Genomic DNA, 27,134 nt, shown 5'->3' with positions numbered 1-27,134 from the left:
TTGTGTGGAAAGGTGAGGGAAACTTTGTGATACATTTTACATTGACTTCAAACCGTCCCGTATCGAAGAAAACCTAGAAAAGACATTTGGAAACCCATGTATTTTCTGTGCATGAATAAAAGTAGTACAACGAAACGTTTACTATAATAATTCTGTTGAAAGCAAGACATTTAGCGAAAAATTTAATACTTTTACATTGTTTGGGATATTTCTTGTCAACCATCATTAATAAATCACGGCCTTAAAACTATAGCTTATGTAGGAAAATGGTGGATGTTCAGATTTCTGTAACGATGAACTTGGATTTGTCCAATGTTTCTGTTTTAAAGGCAGCCATCTCGGGAATGACGAAAAAACTTGCATTGGTGAGAACTTGACTTTACTTACTTAAAAGCTGAATCACGCTGCTTTTTTAATGCGTAACAAAACGCAAATTGGCGACATTTAATGTATTTCATTCACATGTAAATATTTGTGATCAAAACAAATAGACCTCTTTCTACACGTATCGTCGCTTTATTAATTTACCCGTATATTTGCAGAGGTAAAAGAAGCATTGAAATCTGATGGTTTCCAGGATATGAAAGGTGTTTACATAGCAGTTGGATTCATCGTCCTTCTGCTTGTTATTGTGCTGGGGTTGGTTGCTTGGTTCTTGAGACGTCGTTTCAACAAGGAAACTGGACGTGATTACTGAGTACATAGTTGTCTATTGCAACTTACGGCTGTACAAAGCAAAATTGTTTCCCGTGTATAACCCACCTTCTATATTCTGCTTTATAATACAACCATATATCTCTCTGTATGTGTAGAATTGTTGTTTTGTATGGGGATAGTTTCAAGTTAGCTGCGTTGGCACTGAACACAAACCAACCTCACAAACACATTATCTTTAATGTTATTCACTCGACAAACGAAACATCAATGGACACAAGCAAAAGGCACAATGACGTAACCATAATGACGTGCGCACTAATTTTTGCAAACTACCTATCTGAAGACAACAATCCACTCTTTATTTTTTTGAGGCAGGACCAAATATTTTAAAGCAGCACACAAACAAATTCCTGGAAGAAGATATGGCGATGTGCTTCAAAAAAGTCCATTATTAAAGTCGTATTTTCAGTTTCAGAGAGTTGTATATAGTTTGTATATATTTGTGGAGGTGATTCTTTTGCCAAATAGTGTTGTAAGGATATTACTTAAAAAATAACTTTGTGGATGGCGACGAGTTGTTGTGGCTCTTATGACGTAGCAGGAGCACAGAGTTATGCCGGTAATTGTAATGAGTTTCGCAATCTCATACTTATGTACACAAGATGTTGCCTCTGTTATTTGGTGCCGTTCCAAACAAGTTGCATTGTTACGAAACAAGTACCATTTTTGGTTCAATCGCACTTTAAAAGAGACATAGCAGTCTACAACTTGCAAAGTTTTTAATTGTTTTGTCGTTATTTCAACCTGTATTCTAAACTTATGCAAGTACAAGAATCCTGTAATTGAAATATGGTCGTTCTCATGCGTTAGTTACCAGATACGACACTTTTGCTATTCGATACGCACGACAATTTTTCTCAAGATGTTCGACACGCAATAAAAAATCGACGCCCTACTTATGTACACAAGATATTACTTCTGTCATTTGGTGCGTTTTGTCAAGGTAACACAAATGTAGATTCTAAGTGCGTCAGATGAACTTTTATGGAAAAACATGGCAGCAAGGTTAAGTTAATGTAAACTCCTTGAGAGGGTCGATCTTCTCACACAGAAAGATTTGTTCCACGGTCGATGGAGTTGCTGCAGAAATAGAAACAAAATATTTTAAATACAACTTATTTTGGGAATGTTCCTGCTTATTACAAAACTCATGAAAAGCCACATTTATGGAAAGGTATGTTTTTATAAATGTGGCCAACAACAAAAGATGCAAATCGTTGCAGTCCTTGGCGGGAATAGGAAGTGATTCCCGGAATCGGTCAACAGAAACTCATCAAAAGGAATCAATATACATAAAAATCATAGTTTTGTTGCAATAAAACGTTTGAAAAACAATATTGACTTTAGGGTAATTGGACAAAAGCTACTCACGCATTTGAAAGAAATCAGTCAATGAACGATCATGCTTGGATGCCTCTACTGCACGCTTGAGTGCATTTAGCACTGATATTGCCATACACATCGGGGGTTCCCCTGATGCCTTGCTTCTTAATATTCCAGTTGGGTTCGGGGCATTTTTCAGCAACTCAATATTCCACTCAACGGGAATGTCCTGCATATACCACAGAACTGAATTTTTCCTTCATAAAAATTTATTTTCTTCCATGTTTATTCCAGTTGTTACCACTATTTTCTTGGTTTAGAAAGGCAATGGACTTATCAATAAATTTCACAAAAGGTCATGACAATAGAAGCAAAAACCCAACCTTGGATGAAGGTGGTTTGTATTCCCAGGTTCCATCAGTTAAAACTTTTCCTGTTGATTTTTCAACGACGAAATTTTCTGTCAACCAGAACCCGAGCCCCATCACAAACGCTCCTTCAACCTGACCGATGTCTATTCCAGGGCTGATACTGGAAGTTAAATTAACGACTTTATTTCATAATTCCTGTTCAAAAAGGACAATAAAAATCGGCTGGCTGTGATATGGAATGAAGGCGTATTTTTCGAAAAGCGCAGATTTACGCGCCGAACTTTGGGCAACTAAACAGAAGAATTTTAATGAGTAAAAGCAGGATCACCACACTCCAATAGCAACCATAGCTATCATGTAGAGAACATTAAGTAATAAGGAAATTGCAGACATGCAATGCAACCATTCGTATACCATAGTTCATATTAAGTTTTGTAAACAGGGAACTTGTTGTGTTCCTATTGTCTACCAGTATAAAATACAACCAGTGTTATGTAAGTAGAATCACATCGTGGTACCCCACCTTATCCCACAGTCAAACACTGTGTCAACTTTATTGGTTTGATATTCTCCAGTTAAAACGTCAAGTTCAACTTGTGACACAGTTACACCGTACGAGTTGTACTGTCCTGTTGAAGGTGGAATCCACCTGTACATTCATACACAATACATGCTAAAAGAGTCTTTTCTAGTTTCTAATCTAGTTGCAATATGCAATTTTTGCGTTCACAAAGCTACGTCAATTTGTTTATTTGAAAGAAAAAATCGATGAATTCTGTGACATTCCACAAAAATAAAGAACATTGAAATTATCACAGGATATTTTATTTTACAAAATTATGTGATTTGCAAAGTTTCTGTCACAGCTTACTGATGCTACATTGAGGCCAGAAAAGTTTTCTTTAGTCAAAGTTTTTGCTCACATGTAAGAAGCTGCAAGGTCAACATTTTTCAAGAAGCATTTAGCGATGAGATCTTTCCAGGATGTGCCAGGTGGCATTCCACTTCTAATGGGATCGATTCGTTCATTCAGTATCTTGCAACATTCCATGACACCCTAAAAAATGAATTATTCACACAAACCTGTATTGTCAAAAAGTGCAAAAGTCCGATTATTTTTTTGTGATTTCAGCATCGCTTAACAACATAGTCACATTTTATGGTTACGGTTAGATAAATTTTGCAATTTACATAAAACATATCTGATATTTTTTGTATAGTTGTGTTGGACCAACTTTGCAATTGCTTTCACTTGTTATGCTGGCTTCGGTGGATTGACTATTGGATGACGTTATGGTGCTTGTGCGTTGGACCATGACCAAGTCAAGTGGGATTTTGAGCTGATAAGCAGCAGCTTGGGCAACCTGCAGTAAAGTGAGAAGAGTGATTATTTTTGGCAACTATGTCTTCGGTAGAGCTCGCAATGTAAATTGCCAACCATTGGCACAAAAATTAACACAGAGACTTTACAGGAATCATGACAACAGTTTTCTGAAACCATCTTTTATAAAAATACCTTCGTATTTATTCCTTGCCCGCTTTCGATTCCACCGTGTGACACAATAACAGTGCCATCACCAGCACAAATTGATACGAGGACTGTGTATTTCGTGAGGCTGTAATCAATTCTGCAAACAAATAATATTGGTTCATTGTAATTTGGTTCAAACCAGGTACGTGGTCAGAAATTCGCCTTTGACAAAAATGCCACATGGCTCTTCTGTATATAATTTCAAGTTGTTTGTATTACGATGTCAAACAATTAAAAATTACTTGTTTCTAACAAATTAAAATTTCACTGCGAGATACCAGAAATTGTGCTGTGTTGTGTCAGTTATGCTTAAGCAAGATTACTTGAACTTAATTGGAGAGACGGCTAGTCCTTTCTTTTTCCACATATTTGCATTGTTGAATATTTTAATTTCCTTCTGGGTTTCCGTGACCTTTGCTGACTGAAGCAAATCTAAAAAATATATTTCGAGAGAACAAATTTTGGGACATTCTATTGTTCTATTTTAAACGCTCAAGATGAAAAAATAAAAATTGCACTTAATTTTAATGCAAGGTGTTCAAAAACTTTCACATCGGTGTTTTGTAAACCTTCATTCCTACTTACTGTCATAAATTTCTCGAATTTTGCAATATTCCAATGTTTTTCCACCAAGGTCAGACTGTCCTTGCTTGTAAAGATTTGCCCGTTTCACACTGATTGGATCCATACCGAGGTATTTTGCAATGTGCTCCAGTACTTGATCAGCAAATGCCGTTAGTTTAAGACTCGCTGTAAAATAACAAATGGCCTAGTTCCATGTTTGCTGTGAAACAACTGAAAGAATATTTGATCGCGAGGCCGCACTAAACTTTTAGGTTTCAGTCTCGCTTCTGTTTCAATTATTATCTTTGCAAATCCAATCTAACCAGTCCCACGAATGCATGTGGATGGCCAATGGAAAAAAATAATGTTTAGAATGTTTAAAAATGATTAAATTGAACAGTAAACAAAACTTACAGGGAGAGCGACACCAAGTGGACGAGGGGGTGTTAGTTTTACAAACATAACTTTTGTACTTCCTGTTTGGACAATAGAAGGCTGGAAATAGAAAAGTGTCCCGTATAATGTACACAGTATAATTCGAGCTTATAATGACCAGCAAGATTGCTTAAAGTTAATGCTTCGTACCACCATTACTTGGTTCAGATATTTGTAACACAATTTGCACCAATTGAAGAAATGTTGAATCACGAAACTCACCACTGTCTCCAAACATGGGGATAACAAGTGGGTCGTTAAGTTCGGCCTCAAATGAAGAGCAACCACTGTTAGCATATATCGTGAAATCCATTGCATCAACAATCCCTTGCTCGTCGAACCCTGGACGATTTTACGCAGTTTAATGATGGCCAAGCATTTCCTAACTTTCATCACCATATAGAAAAGATGAGAAATGTTGAGATTCAGAAAAGTAAACAAACAAATACGCGAAGTTATGAAGATTTTGTGAACAGTTTTCAACGACACAATGTTGCCATTATGTAATATTTCTAGATCTGCGTTGTTAGTTTTTCTGCAGTAAACGTTTGAATGCATTGTAGTGTAACTTGTCAAATAATTTATGTTGCACACACAAATGCACTTATCTGGTTTGTAATTAGTGCTTGAGTGGGTATTTGAGTATGACTTAAACAATCACCTACCGAGTGTGTACTTGAGTGTGTATGGGGTCCGTGTTCCATACGTAGTCATACAAGTTTGTAAATCAGCGTGGAAACAAACTGGCCGCTGTGTGCTGTAAGAAGCAAGAGCTGCAGCACAAGATGTCAGTAGAGAGCTAGTAGACTTTCCGCCATAAGCGCCACCGATTCTCTTGGTGTTTACCTCAATTCTAGACAATGGAACAACAATATTAAACTAAAACCCCTTTAGTTGAGTTTGCAACCATTATTGATATCCGTTCTCTGGATCAGTTCTCTAAATAAGCAATTTAACTCTGTACCCTTTAATCATTACCAACTGGATTAGATCACGTTTTCCTCTCAAGACTTGACAAACTTTATTTTGGTTCATTGTGTAAACAGCTCTAAATGGTTAAAGAACTGTTTATCTGGCATAAAGTTATGAGATTTTTTTTACAACCGACGATTCGTCTACCATCAGGCGACACTTTTATGTGGCAACAATACATCATGTACATAAACACCAAATTTCGGTCAGAAGAACAGTTCTTTAAAATTACATTTAAAATTTCCTTAAAAATTAAAAAATCATAACCGTTAATTGCACTTTAAAGAATTCTATAATTTTAACTTGCTTGTTGGCAGTTGTGTTGAAAGCATAGGCAACAGCATTTTGAACCCATTGTTGTGTTTGAGTTGCGCAATTGACCTTAAATCCCCCTTCTTCTGTTGGTTCTACTCTTGCTATCTGGGTTTCCATATAGAAGTGATATTGGTTTCCCAAAATGATTTCACCAGAAACCTGCGTTTGTAGAAACACTTACTTGCTTTGAAGGTTGGATTTTTTAGAAACTGATTAAAGTCCACGGGCATGGCAACTTAGCGTAAAACTAAAGGTACATCTACAACAAACATATATCTAAAGTTTTTCGGTTCTACGTCAACTAAAAAATGTAGAAAACTGCACGAAAAGTAGCGGCGACCAAAAATCGTAAACCTTTTGCGCTGTGGCGAAAATGACATCACATAAGGCGCTCGCGTCGAAAAAATGCATTGTTTAGATAGGAGAAGGCGCCTTATATTGCAGATATCGAATAGTTTCAAACATAGGAGAATCAACAGATTACGTTACCTCAAAGGTCAGGACAGGGTTTTACATCACACAAAAATATGTCACTGTGACGTCACAAACGAAAGGATTATTGTCCCTAATTATCAGAAGCCAACAGGGTACAGCAGAAACGGTATTACTCTGTACTTCGATAAGACGGGAATGGTGCGTTTCTTTGCTCAATGACATTACATGACGTCATTTTGGGTGTGATGTCATAACTTTAACCTCACCTTTGTGTTGATTTTAATTTGATGATTCCAATATTTTTAGTTACTATATTGCGAAAGTAACTATATTGCGAAAAATACATTAGTGGTTGATTGTGGCGAATTAAATAAATCATTTATGACGAGAACTCGCCAACAACGTTACTGATCTGCCAGGCAAAAAGTGGTATAATGACAGAATAACTTTGTTGCATAATCAGCTAATTTGGTCGGCCTTTCTCGGCGGTCAAAATTCAATTAACCTACTTCTATATTTTGCTGTGAGTCGACAAAACGACAATGCTAAACAGACGGTTCGCCTCTGTCGTGTTTTTAAAAGTTCATGTATCACGTTAGCGATCATAAATGCTATAACAACAAGAACACCTTGTCCGAGTAACTGTTTTACTATTACACAACTAAATAAGACATAATAGGTCGAACAGCGGCCATCTGTCTGCAGCTCAAATTAACATCAAAATCCGTTTAAACCAGTTTTACAATTGTGTATAAGCTGCAGACAGATGGCCACTGTTTCGACCTAAAAGGTCTTACTTAGTTGTGTAATAATAAAACAGTTAATCCGACAGGGTGTTCTTGTTGTTATAGCAGTTTTACAATGTTTTCCATTCCTACGCATAAGGCTTGCTGCCAGCACTCACACGACCGTTACGCAACAATATCTCGCTTTCGCACGATTTCGTTCGCAGCGGCAAAAGTGCGACTTTGATCAGCTGTATCTCATAAACCAGTCGTCGTATCAAGCTACTTTTTTCGCCAAAAATGTTTTGAAGTTATGAACATCTCTTAGTTTAATTATTAACATGTTTGATTTTTCCGTGTCACATGCACTTTATACTTCCAACAACACAGTGCCACAATCAGCGGGTGCACTGGTGAGACGTTTCAGGTCGAAACACCTGTCTTCAGCTCTCAATGAATAATTCCAGCTTTACAAACTGGTTTAGATTTTCATACCATTTTAAAACTTATTTTGTTAGGTTTCACCTTATGTTTGGCAGCAGCCATTGCTTGATCAGGATTTCCAATGGAAAAATCAGAATATGGATTATTGTAAAAAGACCCGGCTTCAATCGCATCCTCAGTTGTAATCAATACATTCTGTTCATTCTTGTAAGTTACAGTCACCGAGTTTGTGATCGCGTAAACTTGTGATGCAGTTTCTGCAAAAGTGTGATTACAAATAATATTACAAAGTACAATTTTAAACTTTAAGCAGTAGGTTTGTAAATCTGCCAAACCCTAACAACCTCTGCTTACAAACAACATTGTGTATTAAGATCTTACCTGCGACAACAATCGCTACAGGTTGCCCGACAAAATCAACATGATCTGAAGCAAGGATCGGCCGGGTTGGATCGAATGGAAACAAGTAGGTGTTTTTCACTTCAGTCGGAAGATCGGATGCTGAACAGAGATATAATGCAACTTCAAGTGTTCAAGTACAACCTTTCTTGAGTAGAGGTAACTTTTTATTGATTATTTCACCTTTGATGATTTGAACAAATCCTGGCATAAGTTGAGCCATGGAATCGTATATTTCATCGATGTCGGCATTAGCAACAGTTGATACAACAAACCCACAGTGAAGTTCATCTTTGGATATTGGATTATCGCTGATATAAACTGCCTCACCCGATGCCTTGTAAAAAACATCAGTGGTTACCAATGTCATGACCAAATATGGGCATATGACTACATGATAACAACTATTTTTTTCATTGTTGCATGAAATCCATTATGCAAAACAAGTGATCATACAATTAAATGCACCTGTAGTTTAGCTGCAAGTTTTGGAATGTTTTGTGACACTGGAAAAGTCGAAGGGTCGTTTGTATAGGAATGCGTTGCCTTGGAAACTGGTCGTGTTAAGGGGGTTATGGCACTTTGAATTCTCGGTCCCAGAATGCTTGGATCACATATTGACAAGTAGCACTGGAATAAAAGTATTTTAAAAATTACAACTCTTTTAAACACAGCTGATTAATGCCTGAGATTTGTTAGAATTTAAGATTTGTCTTCAAAAGCGTTTTCATATTCCAACGTAAGTCTCTTCTTATTTGGCAACAAAACGTTAAAAATAAACTGAAAATGTGCTTCACACAGCTCACACAATGTCCTTAAAACAGTTTTTCACGTTACACTGCTGGAAACTAACATGATAAATTTTGTGTCAAATACAACATACTTTGTAGAAAAGAGCCAAGACAAGACCGTGTTTGTACTCAACACTTGCGTCAGCTTCATTAAACTGCACAGGATGTACCTCATCGGACAGTATATGTAACGCCTCTAGAATATAAAGCATGAAATTCGAAAGTATGGCCTCACACAAGTTATACCAGCGATATGTCTTCCACTCTGGAGAGAATTAAACAATTTTGGTTTGAATGTTTGTATTTTGCGACACTGATTGGTTGTAATTAGCTTTATCATTACGTCATTGCGCTACTGGGTTGATCCTAATGCGTAATATTGCAAACTGAAGGAACGTTTAATAAGTAAAGTTTTGTATTAGATCAGTTTTCACTCTATCCACCTGCACACAGCAGGTCTACCCACAATATAATGTGAATCACAGTCAAGAACAATGAAGTGCTTTACTATGGTTGTGAGATAAACGCTTCACTGGGCTTGGGTATGACCCGGTCCCGGACACTGAGTGAAGGATCGCATGAATCACAAATACAATAAATATTCAGAACCACAAACAGTTGGTACATGCATTTTTGTCGATGGTCCGAACACTAATCCAAATCATACTCTATAATTCAGGCTATTCAAAGCAGTGTTAAGATGGTTCATACTTCGCTCAGTAGTTTTTCGCCCAACAAAGGTGACATCATCGGTAGCTAAGCACAACTGGCTGAAACAATCCGTTGAGATATGAGGTTATTGAAAAAGATAATGGTAGTGAAGGCGACAACATACCAAATGTTTGGGGGTTGGGGAAACAGAAACTATCAAAAACTAATGCCAAAATAAATGTGGTTGGTTTCAGTTAAGTACACATTTATCCAGAACACTTAAACAAACATTCAGTAACTAATTTCATTCGTTTCCTATTTACCACAAATGAATGAACACTTAGACCCAAAGTTTCAGCAAAACCGCGATCACGAACAGAAAAAAGCGTCGAAGTCAATGGCAAGAGCAACGATGCGTGAACCAGACATGCTCAGTCAAGCGTGAGTCGCCTTCGTCAATTCAAACAAAAGAGGAAGGGATTTCTCGTCGCTTCAACCTCCCTTTACTGCTGACATGCAAAGTTTTTGTGCAAACTTGCGAAAACGTTCACTTTTGCACCGAATAAAAATATCATTCTGCAGTCACTTAATCGTGCTTCAAGTTGCAATTATGTAATATTGCATTTTAAGACTACTGGAAGACAAATATACAAATTACTAGCTTGGAAACGACGACCGAAGCGTTTTGAATTTACGCAACAATTTTGTTCTCTGCTGAACCGGAAAAACGCAATAACGTAGGAATCATATTTCAAGCAAAACACGAAGGCACTGCGAGACGGAGTTTCAAAGCCAAAACGCCACGCGACCGAAGCTATCTCAGGGGTTCAAACGGAACGACGGCAACAAAACAACTCTTTGTTCACGACTCAAAGCTAAAAATAACGTCTTTCTCATCAGGTGTGTGCCGAGATTTTAAATTTCGGCGGAGAGTACAAGAGGAACTTCACGTGTTGTTACACAATGCCGTCACTAGCGTGATGTCATTGAAATCGCCCAAGCGCCGCCAGACAGGGCTACGCAAGGAACACAAAACCTACACGTTTTCGCTGAGGGATAAAATCACGTTTGGAAGTTAACGACTCTCTCGTCTCTTTCGTGATGCCAAATTTCCTACCTGAAAGTGTTGAATTGTTGTTGATTTGTTTTCCATTGAGAAAATCTTCAGTTTTTGTCGCATGAATAAAGTTTGAACTTACACCTCCGTACACCAGGTTAGGTTTGCTTGCGATTGCCTTAGAATCCTTTGATATTTGGACTTTGAATGCGACATTAACGTACGCATGAGCATTCTGTTGAAAGGTTTCACAAACATACGCAGTTGGTTTCAAGTATGTGTTTAACAGCAACACAGTTTACAACATGTTTACTCAAAAGTATTTGCTTGGTTACTTCTATGCTGAACATTAAACTACAAGTCATCATTTACACCAGATATCCCTAAAATCACTCCATGACATTTTACCTGGGAACGTGGCATAGTTTTATGGGAGAAAAACTTCTCAACACTTGAGTTTTCATTCAATGTAAAGGACTTGATGATCTGAAATTTAACACGAAAATATTCTTATGATGCAAAAGAGTCATAATAATCATTGAGAGCTGCAGACAGGTGAGCAAACTGTTTCAACCTACAAGGTCTTATCAGTGCAGCTGGCGATTGTGGCACTGGACTAGCTTTTTTACATGGCCAGAGATTTCCACTTTGTGGTACTTAGTTAAGCAGCTAGTCCAGTGGTATTCTCACCACTAACTGCAGTTCCTAAATATATTCCTTTTCTGTTTGCTCACAATATGAGTAAATTGCTATTTATGTTTAAACAAAATTATGGTTCAAACAGAATAAAAAATGCAGGGCCAACTATTGCAGTTTAGGGTCAACACAAACTACTGCAATTTACAGTTGTATGTTATAAAGGCAAAACGTTAAGCTATCCATATTTTCTTCAAGTCATATAAGACTTCAATCAACCTGATGGTCCATGTCCAAGTTTAACAATTCTGCTGGTGAACATTTTGACACAACATCACTTGTGACATCATAAAGCTCAATTGTTGCTCCTGCTGCTTCAAGTAGAGTGAACACATCTGATGGAAACTCGTTGTGTGCAAACTTTATCATAATATTTCCTGCCCATGATGCAAGCTTAAAAATAAAAAACTTATAAGTGTACCAAGCACACACTTTCTGTATAAATTACACCACTACACTTTCTTAAAAACCTGTAACTTACAAAATATTGTTTTATGATGGTGATTTGTGGTTGTATAGAAATTCTCAAGGGTAAATTTTTCAAACTGTTTTTTGGTAATTTGAAAGTTTAGATAGGAATAACTCACATTTCTAACTGGCAAACTTGCAACTTTCTTCAAATGATTTGCAACTGCATTGAAAAGTTTGGATGTTGTTGAAAGCAAAGTTCCAATCAACTGATTGAGAATCACGCTGGCTCCACAACTTAGAACACCGTTTATTATTTTCACATAGGTTAGTTCAGGAATTCTTGAAACATCGACCAAGGCAGAAGGTTGCGCTGACCGTCTGTACACACCTGAAAGGTACAACATGTTATAATATACAAACTGTAACAATATTTTTTTCAACATGTGTATTTTCTTATTTTACAAATTAACATGTAATGTAAAATGGATTTTTTTTGTTGTCTACATTGAACACAACCAGTTAAACAAATTATATTATTATTGGTTTCCTCTATTAGCAGATTTAATCAAAAAAATTATCCTGTGATTAGATAAACAAATTTAAAGGAATATTAGTAGTAGTGTTGCAGTAAATTAAATTGAGCAGTACTTATTGAAATGGTTACCAGAAGCAGTGTTTCCACAAACTATTTGAGCAGACGGTTGGGATTTGAGAACTGCAACTAAATCATTAAACGAAGTTGGTCGGATCCATGAAGTTCCACCATTGAATAATTCAAGCCTGGTTGCTTTTTGTTGCACCAACTTTACTCTGTTGCATTTCAAATGACAAAAGTCCTTGTGGAGATCCTGAAAGAAAAAACAAACTTTATCGTTAAAATGGCCCAAATAAAAGTTTTTTTACATTGTAATTTTATGCACAAATAAAATACAGAAACTAAGTAGCTGTGACAAGTTTGAAAAAAAGAGTTACCTTTTTAACGAATTGAACAACTTCATGCATGTTGTACCTCAATGTCTGAACATTTTTCCAGCAGTTTTGGGTCAGCATCTGTTGCAAAAGATTTCATTGCATCAAGTATGGGACGATATCCTGTACAGCGACAAATGTTTCCATCAAAACTATCTTCAACTTTCTGCTCGGTTGGAGTTGGATCTTTTAATAAAAGGCTAAAAAAACATGAGAGTTACTTTAATGATTATGAGAACCACACATGAACATTTACAAAGTTTAACCTAAAACACATTTTTATATGACTAAACTATGATTTCGAAGGTAAGCAAACATCATTTCCATTTCCTTCTGTCAAAGAAAATGTAAATTTATCATACAGGGTTTTATTGCATTAAATTTTTAAACAGTGTGCTGCAACAAATTTTTTTCATTTCTGTTCCAATAAATTACTTTATCAACATAAATACTTACATTATGTCTATTTCACTTTTTGTTTGAAAAAAACTATTTTGTTTGATTCTAGCAAAGTTAATTTTTTTACAATTAAATGTTTTGAAAAAAAAAAAACCACAAAGTTTCTGTGTATTCTAATTTATAAGCGAACCTGTACATATTCATGACGAAGCCAGGAGTGCAATAACCACACTGTGAACCATCAAACTCAGATACACGAGTTTGTATTGTATTGTAACCATCTCTTCGTGACCCAAGTCCTTCCACAGTTGTTACTCTGCACCCGTCCACTGAAGCAAGCAGGCTGAGGCACTAAATACATTTGCCAATACATAAGTTATTTTTAAATATGCCTTTTTTATGCCAAACACAGTAAAATTATTTCATGTGTATTTCTGCATGATTACAATAGGCTTGGACAACATACCATGATATGAAAATCTATTAACTATGCAGAAACAAAAATTTTAGACAGATGAACTTATAAATGTTATCCCATAATGTTATCATGTATAAGCAAAACAGTCAATAATCTTTTTATAATGAGATGCAGACAGGGCTCCATAAGTCGAGAGCTATCTGGTCAACTAGTCTGCAGCTCACTATAAAAAACATGTTGTTATATTGATTATTTATATTATATATCCAAAAAGAAAGCTCCTTGCAAAACATCTTTAATTAAGACATGCACCACAGACTAATCAAACAGCTTTCAACATTCACCGAGTTTACAGCTTCTATCTTTCCAGGAGTTTTCTCCATGGCAATCACGCAACATCCACATCCTCCCTCATGACACATCACTTTTGTTCCAGTGAGTCCTGGTTGTGATCGGAGCCATGAGTTCAGGCTCATCATTGGATCCACATCATCAACTGAAGTAAACAAACAGGTTTATAATTTTTGCATATTCTTTTTACAAACATGTGTGCATTTCTATACAAGTACTAAACAAACTTTTAAACAAAAACATGTAGCCAAAGTTAAACATTTTGGAATGCTCATGTATGTATGTAAGTCCTTGCAGCAAAATGCATGACAATCAACAAACCTGTATAGAATTGTCCATTTACATGTAATGATATTGAGGTAGTCACCATTGTACCAGGTAAACCCATCTAATGTAAATAAGTAAGCAGAACAAAAGTATTTCAAAAATTAAATCCTACAGAAAGAAATATAACAAAGATAATTGGAAATGTACAAGTTGTTGTTATTCACCTCATGAAACAGAAATTAGTCAAACATAAAAAAAGGAAACGAAACCCTGATTGAGAAGAATGAGCAATTGTCATTTTGACAAACCGACCTAAATAACCTTCAGTTGTAAACCAACAAGCTGCAACATATTCAACCTAAATAAAAAACCTGCTAACGTCAGCAAACCAAATAGCACCACAATTTGTTACAAATAATCTTGACAGCAACTTTGTCAGTCATCATTTTTCATTGCAAGCAAACACGTGACTTTGTTTGGCACTCGACCAAATGGGGATTTCCCTGGCTGCAATAAAAGGTGACCTCGGCAGTTTTTTTAACATTTTGTGGTAGACGCTCCGCATCAGCACCGTCATTTATTTTCGGAAAACAATAACTATACGTATTAGTGTTGTCCGTTCCTTTTGGATTTCATTTTAACAGATCCGTTGTTGACTGACATGCAGTTATTCATAACTAGATTTCACCGTTACAAGGATTCAGTTTTCTGAACCGTGACATCAGAAACTTTCTAAACCGGTTACGCAGTCGACCCTTTGTGAAGTCATTCGATCTTTCCAGTTCAGTTGAAACAACAAAGGGATCCAACGTAAGCAAGTGTTCGGTTTCATCAACTGGCAACGCCAGGAAAGACTGAACTAAACGTGGATGGGTGAATGAAGTTGCGTGAATTTCCTCTGTATCAGTTGTTACACGTCTTCCACTTTGACCCATACTATGATTTGTGCCTTAACCAAGGCCTTCAAAACGACAAATGTGCATTTCTAGGAACTGTTTTGAATATGTGTCCTTAGTTTTTCAAAATCCTAATCATTTTTCATTCTGAACTTTCGTATATTAGTAATAGTTCGTCCAACAAAGTTCATTCCACGATTTCCTGGGAACAGATTTTTTCCTAAAAAGCAAACAATATTCATCATGTTTTAATTAATGTTAAACATTGAATCCAATTTAGAAAGCAAACAAGTTATACACCTTTACAGTTGTTACACAGTTACCGATCAAACGTTGATGGAAATGAAACGTCAGCTATGAAATGTTTAACTTAATTTTCTAATTATATATTTTTGAAACGCAACACACCTCAAAAACAAAATTGCGTGTGAATAAACCTGAATATTGATTAAGTCAACGTTCGAAAAGAACCTTTTTTTGTTAGAAACTTCAAAGCAATTTGCGTGACTACACCACAGCAGAAGTTACAATAAATTGAAACATGGCTCGATAAAAGGTTGTTTCAGCTGCAGCTCCAAATAAACGAGCAGTTAAGATCAACGTACGACAACTATCAGCAGCACCGGACAAGAAGGAAATCTGATAGGGATTTTGCCCTTTTCATTCTTTTATTTAAATCGCTCTAATACAAAGCTTCAATGTGCCTGTAAACACTTATTACGTTGCTCGTGACCAGGAAACATATCTGATTGTGGACATCAGAGACGAACTCTGATGGAGATTTGTGGCCAGGATAAATAGGTTTGAATCCTAATGTAAAAAGCTGTCGTTGTTGTTTTTCTGTGCAAGCAACCGCAAGTGAATAAATCCCAACAAACCAAACAGCCATTTTATCCAAAAAGGTAATCCTGGATCAAAGGATTGTATGTCAATTTTCCCAAGATCACACATATAAAGATCAATAAACATTTATTAGACGCTGTCTTAATGAGACCTTATAAGTCGAAACAGTGGCCATCTGTACGCAGCTTACATAATTAATTTGACGTTTTGAAATCCCATCTTCAGGGACATAAGTTGGATTTATTGCGGTAAGCAACACGATTTAAAAATACTTGTACGCAGAAATGCATTGCCTTTAAAGTTCGGAAATCGCACTAGAAAGAAAGTTGGTTGACATAGAAAACAAGTACAATATTAATTGTAATCAAGCGTGAAAGACCATGCTGAACATAATACAAAGGCAATCTATATTTGTGATATCGAAATAGGCAACAAACAACATTTGCATAACTGCTCGTAACTTTCGTTATGCAGTCACCTTACAGTATAATTTTTTGCTGCAATTAGTAGTTAGTTGCCATTGACAACAACGGGATAAACCGCATTTCCGGCAATGTTGCAGTTATTACTATGATTCTTGGCAATTTTCTTGTTACCTGCATTTTCACCTTCTCCATCGTCCACTCCCCAACTGCAAAAGGAATACTGAATGAAGGTTTTTTGTCGTTCAGAGAGCTTTGCGTGATGGAGGTTTTGAAGGTCGCGACAATGTGTCAAGAAATTGCCATCATAACTAGATTTTAAGTTTCCAATTTTTTTACCATCTTTCACGACGCATAAATCAATATACTCGTTTACCTGTTTTTAATGATCCAGTATTCGTCTTGACCTTGGGGTTTGTTTGGATCTATTCCGTGACCCACCACCAACACAGCGTGGTATAGAAAGTTACTTTCACCCTCGTCGTTTCGATTACAAAATATATCTGTTAAAAAACTTCAAATCATTTTTTGTCACAACAAAACATTCTGGTACCTTCGTAATTAGTATGGTGCAGAAATCCAAATACGTTTCTTATTTTTAAAGTGACAACCACTGGTCCAACGTCGTTCACAACTTCTTCCAGTTTGCTTTCGGTTCCTGGGGTAATTTTAATACAATCTTCGACTGTACAGACAACTTCTTTTCCTTCCGATTTACATGACTCTTTATGTTAATATTGATGCAATACAAGTTCTGTTTCATTTTCAGGAGTTGGTTTTACAGAAAATGTTGGATTCAAATCGTAACAGCATGACACTTTCTTACCCTTCCTGCATATGGATATTGCTCATTGCTTGTGATGCCGTGTTCCTGTATGTAACGGAATGCATCTTCTGGGTAAGTAGCCATAGAACCTGTGTTCATGCAATCAACTAATTGTTGTTCAGATAGTTTGACCAATTCTCCGTTCTTTATCTTATTATGTGATTCAACGGCTGCCACCTGCATGTATAAATATTTAACAAATAGAAATATAAACTGGTATCACAAATCAGTACTGCGCTAAATATCGAACAAACTGGCAAATCTCCTTGGTCTTGAACTGAAGTTGCGCATCCTTCCGTGCGCCAGTTTTTTATGTCGTAACTCTGGTCACTTTGTGTGTTTAGCTGGTGATATGCTGGATCCCCTTCATTGCCCAGATTATCGTGAAACACAGAAGCTCTGGGGAAAGGACCTCTACGCATAGCTTTGGTTACATTTACAATAGCCCCTATTTATCTACGAAAAAATTTATCCAGTTTTGTATTTTTGACAGTGTAAAATACCAGAAAAAAGATTGAGAGTGTAAAATAAAAAATAAAAGATTGACAGTATAAAATACCAAATATATTTTAGAGACATCCAAAAATAAAAATGACCAAAAAATACATTTTTCAAATGTAACACACGACTACAAAACTACTAACCAAACCCATATACAGTAATAATTTAACTTTCTACTATATCACTATTAACAAAAACTCATATACCGTATTTACTCGATTGTAAGCGGCACAAACGGTAGATTAAGAAACTTTACAAAGACTGGTTTATGTTCATGTAAGGACTGGTTTATGTTCATTTAATTGCGAATTGAACTTTGTTTGGCACTCCGCTCATCTTGGAAAGTTCTTCGTCACTGTACAAAAAGTTTTTGCAGGTATGTAGGCCTATAATGTTTTCGTTTCATTTAAACCCAGCACAAAGTTTAAACGTTACCTTGTCACTGAATTGACTCAGCGATACCCGGCAGGAATATTCTCCAGCTTTGTAACCCGTTTGTTGTGTTCTTCGATTCTTTTCATGTTTTTTTCAAAGATATTTTGCCTCCTTTCCATTTCTTCCTCATCACTGTACTTTTTCCCTGTAAACCACAAACACACGGTTAACACCGTTTTGTAAAATATGCCCTTACACAAAAACGTCTCACCGTATTTCTTCATCCAATCGTCAAATAGGACTGTCATTGCAAAGCTTTGCTCTGGTGATACAGGAATCAATTTATGCTGAATAGCAGAAACGATTCAGTTTAAACGACTATTTAAATACTAGAGTTTTTCAAAATAATTTAAACGATATTTTGCAAAGTTGGTCCCAATAATCAGATTATCCATAGAGCAATTAAAAATCAACAGTTTGTCTTAAACAATTAATGCGGTGAAGAAACTCGATCTTCCACAACGTTTAAAACAATACAACGCCGCAACTTGCGCCTGTTTATTCAGTTTCAAAATGCTTGGCCAAGTCTATCCCAACAAGATTTGGATAAATTATCACGATTTTCCTGCAAAATTCCAATAAACTTCTCGTGTTCGGCTCAACGAACGACCGTTTCACTAAATCCCAATATTGACTACGAAACCTTTATTTGTATCGTCCAATACACAACTCGTTGAAATAATTCCATTCACAATAGCGTTACATGGTGACGTCGCCAAACCAAATAGATGCGTTTTGATGTAAACTTCACGGTAGCAAGTTTCGTTCAATCCTAAGAGTCACCTTTCAAGTCAACAACAACGGAAAGTGTCCTCGCGACGGATTGCGCAAAATTGCAAAAACACGCTTGTGACGACAGAATCGCTACTTCATTTATTTGTGTTCGAGAAAGGAACGCCATTGTACTTCTGTCGGACGAAGTTGACCTCAAACAACATCTGGAATATTTGCCTTTCGTGAAAATAATTTCTGTAGAATGTAGGAAACACAGAGGATTTCAAGTGTACGAAAAACCGCTGATGACTTTCGTTTTAAGAGTTAAATACCTGATATTTTTACATATTTAATACAAGGGATATAAAGAGAGCTAATTTATAAAGCGATACGCATTGCAGTGTATCTTACTAGGGTTTGTAAAATGGTTGACAAACTCAATTGAGGTTAAAGCCCCTAAAATACTTATTAATGTAAAACATTGATTTTTTCTGCAGTATGCACTGCTCAAAAAGTATCGACATCGCAGTAATTTATGTTATGACGGCTCTAATGTGGAAAACGCATTGGTTTTGTCACAATAACCCGGGGTTGTACAAATTTTGTATGTTTCGCGCAGAATGCATCTTTCATGTCATCGCCCGGGATTTGTGAACTTTTATACTTTGCAGAAACGTAGTTGTTTAGTTTTTGTTTTCAATATATTTGGGCCTGATTATTTGGTACTAGTACCGAATAACTTCATGTACAATTTTATACCGCAGTGACGACAAAAATCTCCTCAACAAAATTAACAAAGGCTCAACTTGTGTTAAGTGAGTTTGTTTGATGGGAGCAGTTGATCTCGAATTACAACCACTTCGCGTCATTCCATTCAGTTGATGCGATTCTTTTAACCTGGGTGTTAACAACCAACGCACAAGCGGATGAGGCGACAAAAATTCAAGAGGAAAGTTGTGTTGTATCTTTCTAGCTGTAGTTTGTGTAGCTTTGCGTTTGTATGCAATGCTTAGTTTAGAAGAGTGTAAAAATGGCCACTTACCCTTGTTATCTGTGCTTAAGATTTACCTGGGGCACCGGAAATCCCAAATCTCCCAAGTATCACCTGACCCACACAACACACTGCGGGACAATGAAGTCTACTGACTGTAATGTGCCACCTTGCGGCTAATGTCACATAATTTGAAACACGTTGTCTGAGTGACGCAATAAGATGAACCTTATAAAGGTCATTTAAACTTCACTGTTTGCCGAGTTCCAGAAATATCTAACACAAAATATTTGTCGTTGCGCGTTACAACATGAAAAGGTCCCTGATATGGTGAATTTAAAGGAGGACGGTCTCCATCTTTCCGAACAAACACATACTCGCAAGTAAAAAGCAAATCAGAAACAAAAGTACGATAAGTTCGATGGCGGGACATTGGTACAGGTAGAACACGAGAAACGGAACTGCGAAGCTTTTTTAGAAATTGCGAGGGTTCAACTGCGGTGGTGGTGTGCGGAATGCAATCACCCGGTACAGCGATCGGTTCGCCATATACCAGCCCAGCGCTGGAGGATTGAAGATTACCTTTCGGGTTGGCCATGATCCCCAGCAACACCCGTGGCATCTCACCTATCCAATTTGCAGAGTTCTGTTGAAACTTTCCACAAGTCCATTTGCCTGAGGGCGGAAAGCCGCTGTGTATAGTTTGACTTTAGACGAATAACATTATTAACAGTTGCCCACAGATGCGATGTCGATTGGCCATCCGACGCGATCAAACAAGTTTGATTTTTTCGGCCGAAATAACGTAACCATGTGTGTTTGTGAATATTGTTTAGACCTTATAACTGGTTTGGTTAGTCAAGCCGTGCAACATACAAAGTATAAAAGAATTTGAAAAGTTTCCAAATAAAAATCAATGAGGATTTATGTTGCCAAACCTATTACAAAAATGCATTGAATATGACAATGCACTAGTTCAGTGCTTTTCAACCAGTGGAATCATTTTTGTGCGGGTGATTGTTGTACATGGATCGGGCGCTTAACCGCCGCATTTTTTTCGCTGCGAGAATTTTTGACTCTTTCTCGACATCCAGCGGCCAGATTCATAAATAATTTTTCGAGCGATATTCGAGCGGTTTTTATCGAATGAAAGTTATCTGCTGGTCGTCACTGGTCTTACACGTGGTCACAAGCAAGAGAGTTTGCCACCAACTAGCAGGATCCTACAAGAAAATTTTCGCGAAAATTAAATCCTGTTGATGCAAGTATGAAAGCGACATGTTTTCTGATATGCTTGCCTAAGGTTTTCCCTTTGACAGGAGATAATGCAAATGAGAAATTTGAAGCGCTCGGACGTGAAGTCACCTATGGCGCAAAACAGCGAATTTGTAGGAAAACGAAGCAGATGTAAGAGACAAAAGGACGGTTTGAAAATTTGATTAGCAATGCCATTTTATTACTTTTTACAATCCATTAATTTGTGATGTGTTTAGAATTGGGTTGCGTCAGTAAGAGATGAAACAATCCCTAAATATTCAGGAATTGTTGCGACCGGTCCTAGACAGATCAGACTCGATACAGCAACCTTGATGGTGATTATTCCATATTATTTTGTATTAATGCCTCCCATCAAAGCGTCAAACACCAATTACTCTTTTAAAAACACTGATGATTTTTATCTGTACGCATCACAAATGTAAGCAGTTCTTAGTTCTGGACACGATAAAGGCCCTGCACTGATTTACATTTTGCTTCCAGCCTCTATCAGCATTCAAATGTAGAATTGTACATTGGTTTATTCAACTATTACTCACATTCCACATGAATACACATGAATATTAGAGAAAACACACTAATTTTACAAATTACGAGATATAATTCTTTGTCGCACTATGTACAATTTATGTAACATAAAATCAGAAACATTTTAACATAATTTATAGAAACGGTTTCCATACATTACACATTCAACGAATGTTAAAATTGAAATTAGCGTAAATGATATTGATATGATAACAAACATAAAATTGTGATTTTTCGCCGCGGCCAAACTTGTTTTGATTTGGAATATAATCAGTTCGTCATTTAATCCACGATAGGATGAGAAAATCCTCCTAGATGGTAAAAAATATATATTTATCCGTGGATGAAAATGATTACACCAAACATGTGGGCCATTGTGTTTTCCGGCTTCGCAGCCCAGACATTGCAGTCTAGCAGGTTCAGTCAATTTTCCCAACAATTTGCACCAGCATTTAAAAAATCAAGCTTCCGCTGTGGTTTAAACTCACGACCCTGGACTAACCAGGTCCAACGCTTTACCAAGTAATATTGTGGCCAAACACTGGTGCGCAAGCGCACAACTTGCCAGGCAACCTTCACATATACGTAGGGAATCTCTACTGCGAAGCCTGTAAACCTAATGATCTCGATACGATAGTTGTGATCGCCAAGTAAGGAACTGCACAGTGGGGCGATCCTGCCATTGCATGAAACATTACTGCCAAACAGATGGGGGATTACAGGTTTTACTTGACCTCCAGTTCGTGTTACATAAACAAATTGGAAGGAACCTACCCATCACCACAGGATACATAGCATTCCCAGCAATGTTACAATTGTTGTCACGATACTTGGCTATTTTTTTGTAACCGGCATTTTCGCCTTCTTCTCCTTCCATTCCCCAACTTCACAACATAAAGAATATGAGAAGATAGTATTGGTATTAAAGGTATATGTTTACTAGTTTTAGTCAGAAAGCTTAAAATAATACAATCATACTTTTATGTCATATTTTTAATACCTGTTTTTGATGATCCAGTACTTCCTTTGACCTTTTGGTTTGCTTGAGTCCTCTCCGTATCCAACAACCAACACAGCGTGTATTAAGTGATTTGGATTTGTTGGATTGTTATTGACTTCTCTCCAATTGGGATCATAAAATATATCTGAAAGAAGCAAAATTTGATAGCAAAACCTGTTTATATCGAATCAGTTTATCCGGAAATTCTCTTTTAAACAGAACTGGAGATGGATGGTGTCATTTTCAGCTTTTGTACCTGAATTATTAGAACCTAATTTGCTTAGCTGTGCGTATTCTCGACCAATTGTTCAAACAAATCGAACCCAACTATGTGGTTTACACATTACATGTTGTTAATTACCTTGGTAGTTGGTTTGTCTTTTAAACTTTTTCAAATCAGAAACCTTCAGACAAACGGCAACAGGTCCCTCATCCCTCACAATTCGCTCAAGATCGCTTTCATCATTCTCTGCTACTGACAGCCATCCTCTAGTTTTGCACACAACTTCGTTTGCGACCATTTGACAAGGTTGCCTCTGTTGATTAGATGGTAGATTGTTTGGGTTTTTTCATTTACAAGAGTTCATTTACAAAAATTCCTTTCCAAACTCAGATAAACATGTGGAAACTAAATAGCTTGGAAAGAAAGAATAAACAGTGTTTTTTCAAAACGTTAAGCACATGTTTGCCTTAATTTGTGATATTTTAATCTAATATTCATTTATACTTATATGTGACATAGGAAAAAAGGTGGCATTCGTAGCCAACTAGATTTGTTGCTGTTGCTGTTGTGTGTTGTATATTATACGTTTCTAAAATTTACCCTTCCAACATATGGGTATTGCTCAGCTCTCATAATGCCGTGTTGTCTGACGAAATTGAACGCCCAATCAAGTCTCCCTTTGCGGTTTCCCCTTCGTTGGCAATCAACAATTTGTTGTTCTGACATTTTGATCAACGTTCCGTTCAGAAGTTGGTTGTGGTATTCAATGGCGGCCACCTACGATACAAATTTAAAGCAACGCAAGAAAGTATGGGGAAAGTAGATCACTTATTTTTACTGCGCTAAAGATCCAGCATGATGGCAACCTCATTTGATTCTGTACTTCGGTAACGCATCCCATTTCCCGCCAATCAAGCTCGAAAAATCCAGATGCCCCAACCAAGCCTTCATCATCGTCATCCGGTATTAAACCTTCTCGCGTTTCGTCGTTTAAGTTTAAATCGACTCCACTCATCCATTGAAGCTCTTCAAGTTCCTTCAAAGTAATAAAAGTTTTATAAAAATTTGTCGTAAATTCCCATGTAAAAGGGGTTTCACCTGATCACTGAACTGATTCAAGTAATTTCGGTAGGTGAACTCCCCGTTGTGATATCTTCGATTGTGATCTTTAATCTCTTCTAAATTCTTCTTCCAAATCTCCTTCCTTTTTCGCTCTTCTTGATCATTTTCATAATTTTTGTCTATGTAGGAAATTTGCTTTACTGCAGTTTTCTACTCGAGGTAAAAAGATATTTAAAATAACTTTTAGTTAAAAAGCTAGAAAGGTTTTAATATTTTTGACAGCTTCTATGGAGCAGAACAGAAATATATACTGACATCCACGTTGTAGCATAACAACACACATGCAAACTCACTGTATTTATTTTTCCATTCCTGCCAAGACATGTAACGTTCTTCTTCAACCGCGAAATCTAAATGGGAAACTGCGACTTCTTTCACCAAAACTTTATCTGACGGGATTTCGCACACCTGTTTTAAGATTATTATTCTAAATAATATAAAATATTCAGTAGACAAGCAAAATTTAATCCTGGAAGCGATGCAAATATTTCGTTTGAGACAACATTGTAGAGACAGTGTTGGCTTACCACAGGATACATGGCTCTTCCAGCAATGAAGCAATTATTCCCTCGATTTTTTGCAATTTTCTTGTAGCCAGAAGTCGGATCATTTTTATCATCGGTTCCCCAACTAGAAAACGTAAATAAAACTTCAGTTCTAATCAATAAAGCACGAGTCAAATGCACATAGTTACTAAGTGTTTCATCATCAAATCTAAGCAACACTATGTTACGTCAGTTATGATTCAGAATTTCGTCTTTCATCCAAGTTTAATTTTGCATTGTTTCATTGTTATTCTTTTTTGTGTTGACGGAGAATTAACGCTCGTGATTTCTCGGCTTACTTCAATTAAGCTTCGTCCTCCATTTGCAAACTGTTCATACCTTTCTTTAACAATCCAGTACTTGTCTTCTCCTTCTTGTTTGGAAGAATCTCTTCCATATCCAACAACCAACACTGCGTGCGCCAGAGAGTTTTCATTTGCTTCGTCGTATTCACCAGAGTCATAGAAAATATCTGAGTTGCAAGTTATGTTACAGTGGAAAATTTACCACAATTAATAAAGCGTTACCATCGTGGTTTCTGTGATTTAGATATTTAAACTTGTCAGAAACCAACAAACTTGCAGCAACCGGACCAACTTGTGAAACAACTGTTTCCAATTCTTTCTCGTTTCCATAAGGAATCGATTCCCACTCACTAATTGTGACTGCAGTGTTTTCTGCGGTGGATTTTCTCACAGTTTCATTTTGCTGTTCAAATGTACAAATGCTAGAATAACAACAAATCATAAAATATTGACAGTTTACCTCAGCAATATTGAGGTATTCTTCGTCTCTGTGTAATCCTTTAATTTTTATGTATTGAAAAGCCCATTCTAAATCTCCTTGTTGATATCCTTTCGAAAGGTCAGCAATCAATTGCTCTTCCGAAAGCTTTATCAGGTTGCCATTCCTAATTTTGTTTTGCGACTCAACACTTTTCTAATTTTCCACGCAAAATACTTGATGTAAGTCTGGTGTAAATCTGGAAAAATTTTTCGCTTTATACGCATCGTAGTTCGAGAGTGACTAAACAATGATCAAGGTTGTTAGGGAGCCCTCGACACGCAGATAGGAGGATCATTTTAATATAAAAGCAGTTGATAGTCATCACAATATTTTTTCGTGACTTTGTCTGCGAAGATTTGCATCAAAAAATATTATTTATCCCATGTAATATGTCATGATCTGGGGTAAAGAAACCTTTTGTGAAAATCTTACCCTCATTTCTAAGGAAATAAACTGCAAGTTGTGACTGATATTAATTGCAAATGACTGCTATATATTTACAAACGTTTCGGAAAAAAAAACTTACTGCGCTAAATATCCAACATGAGGGTAATTCTCTTTGATTCTTCACTGACGTCACGCATCTTTCACTGCGCCAATCTTTGCACGGGGGATGATCTTCTCTTCTTCTGACTTTGGTGATCGTGTCATAGGATTGTCCCAACATACCATTTTGTGACGAAGTCGTAAAATCCAATCCATTCATCATTCATAATTCCTGATCGCACTACCAATAAAAATATGGAGTGCGTAATATCTCACAAAACTGGAAAGGAGGAAATATGCCCTAAAACATGTACCTCACCACTAAAGCGATTAAGTGAGAGCCGAAAAGAAAATTGCGACAAACCGCCACTTGCGCAAGAGCATTTATATTTCATTGGATTGCCCGCTTCGGGATCCCAACAGAGATATCGTCTGACAGAGGCCCGCAGTTCACATCTGAATTGTGGAAAAAATAATTAAACTTCACCGGGCAGCCTGATGGCTAGGTTAGCTAATCCAAAATGACGAGCTGCCTTGGGTTGTGCCACCTCCCTTACACTTATACGTTTTTGTGATTTGCTTTTTTCTTTGTTCTACTTAAATCAAACCAGATCGTTAATCGACATTTAATCAATCAAATATACATTGACCCAGCACCTATACTACCGTATTTTTAATTTGAGTATCACTGTATTTACGATTAAGCTGTCACTCTAAAATCCTGCATCCTGGGATACAGGGCGTCCCCAGCAATGTTGCAATTGTTTCCACGATTCTTGGCTACTTTCTTGTAACCCGCATTTCCACCTTTTTCAACTTCTCCATTTTTCACTCCCCAGCACTCCCCTCACTCCCTATCTTGTTTTCTATCAAACAAATACTTAAAACCTTTCGCTTTTCAAGTTCAGTCCTTGAATGTACCCAACCATGGCTGAATTGTGAGATTTCCATGGTTTTTATTATTCACAGTGCCTACATTAGATTACAACAGTGACATATTTTGTTCAACACAGAATAATATTACTTGCGTTTAGAAGTGCCTGTCACTCAACTAATGTGCCTAATTGGTAAGAAACCGAGAAAAAAAACGCACATGAGTTCTAATTGTTGTGTTCCCTAACCTGACTTTAATTGAAAACCTGATGTAAAACCACGCCACTATTTATTACATAAGAGTTAGTCAGCTGATGAATTATATACGCTTGCAACGCACATGAGTAATACAGAACCAAAACTCGAAGCGATGTGAAAGCAAAGTAAGCCTTAAGAAGAAAAGGCTAGATTAGACGTAGAGTAGACT

General features: G+C 36.8%; 3 protein-coding genes across 7 annotated transcripts; all 3 read right to left on the bottom strand.

The window, feature by feature from the left end:
• Positions 1-875: 875 nt before the first annotated feature.
• Positions 876-15,214, bottom strand: LOC145901735 (uncharacterized). 3 transcript variants are annotated; one of them, XM_082989503.1, is made up of 28 exons: positions 14,813-15,214; positions 14,296-14,748; positions 13,968-14,119; positions 13,396-13,556; positions 12,847-13,006; positions 12,502-12,685; positions 12,014-12,225; positions 11,646-11,819; positions 11,139-11,216; positions 10,791-10,965; positions 9,115-9,218; positions 8,700-8,861; positions 8,415-8,568; positions 8,214-8,333; positions 7,914-8,089; positions 6,221-6,387; positions 5,607-5,794; positions 5,164-5,283; positions 4,921-5,001; positions 4,528-4,692; positions 4,266-4,374; positions 3,928-4,039; positions 3,647-3,775; positions 3,335-3,468; positions 2,935-3,060; positions 2,424-2,571; positions 2,089-2,269; positions 876-1,797 (listed from the first exon to the last, which is right to left on the bottom strand). In XM_082989503.1, exons 2-28 carry the CDS (start codon positions 14,360-14,362, stop codon positions 1,724-1,726), a joined length of 3,813 nt encoding a protein of 1,270 aa, XP_082845629.1. In that variant the 5' UTR covers positions 14,363-14,748; positions 14,813-15,214; the 3' UTR covers positions 876-1,723. The 3 variants fall into 3 exon arrangements, with proteins under 3 accessions (XP_082845629.1, XP_082845628.1, XP_082845630.1); XM_082989502.1 differs by having other exon boundaries at positions 14,296-15,214; XM_082989504.1 differs by lacking the exons at positions 876-1,797; positions 2,424-2,571 and having other exon boundaries at positions 2,095-2,269; positions 14,296-15,212.
• An 85-nt stretch (positions 15,215-15,299) lies between these two features.
• LOC145901736 (uncharacterized) lies at positions 15,300-18,768 on the bottom strand. Of its 3 annotated transcripts, XM_082989506.1 has the most exons (8): positions 18,376-18,768; positions 18,165-18,309; positions 17,462-18,084; positions 17,229-17,405; positions 16,956-17,156; positions 16,779-16,905; positions 16,577-16,611; positions 15,300-15,357 (listed from the first exon to the last, which is right to left on the bottom strand). In XM_082989506.1, exons 3-5 carry the CDS (start codon positions 17,648-17,650, stop codon positions 17,031-17,033), a joined length of 492 nt encoding a protein of 163 aa, XP_082845632.1. In that variant the 5' UTR covers positions 17,651-18,084; positions 18,165-18,309; positions 18,376-18,768; the 3' UTR covers positions 15,300-15,357; positions 16,577-16,611; positions 16,779-16,905; positions 16,956-17,030. The 3 variants fall into 3 exon arrangements, with proteins under 3 accessions (XP_082845632.1, XP_082845631.1, XP_082845633.1); XM_082989505.1 differs by lacking the exon at positions 15,300-15,357 and having other exon boundaries at positions 16,188-16,611; XM_082989507.1 differs by lacking the exon at positions 15,300-15,357 and having other exon boundaries at positions 16,188-16,611; positions 16,956-17,060.
• A 3,017-nt stretch (positions 18,769-21,785) lies between these two features.
• LOC145903224 (cathepsin K-like) lies at positions 21,786-26,054 on the bottom strand. The gene is made up of 13 exons (XM_082991289.1): positions 25,875-26,054; positions 25,328-25,501; positions 25,090-25,270; positions 24,902-25,034; positions 24,545-24,647; positions 24,311-24,425; positions 23,994-24,136; positions 23,734-23,931; positions 23,496-23,672; positions 23,034-23,208; positions 22,673-22,817; positions 22,447-22,556; positions 21,786-21,983 (listed from the first exon to the last, which is right to left on the bottom strand). The coding sequence occupies exons 1-13, from the start codon at positions 26,052-26,054 to the stop codon at positions 21,955-21,957; spliced, it is 1,863 nt and encodes a 620-aa protein (XP_082847415.1). The 3' UTR covers positions 21,786-21,954.
• Positions 26,055-27,134: the final 1,080 nt, after the last annotated feature.

This window comes from Ascidia mentula, chromosome 5 (assembly GCF_947561715.1).
Source record: "Ascidia mentula chromosome 5, kaAscMent1.1, whole genome shotgun sequence".
In the NCBI taxonomy this organism is placed as follows: domain Eukaryota; kingdom Metazoa; phylum Chordata; class Ascidiacea; order Phlebobranchia; family Ascidiidae; genus Ascidia; species Ascidia mentula.
Note: the sequence above shows the minus strand (reverse complement) of the source record. Positions and strands in the feature narration are given on the sequence as shown.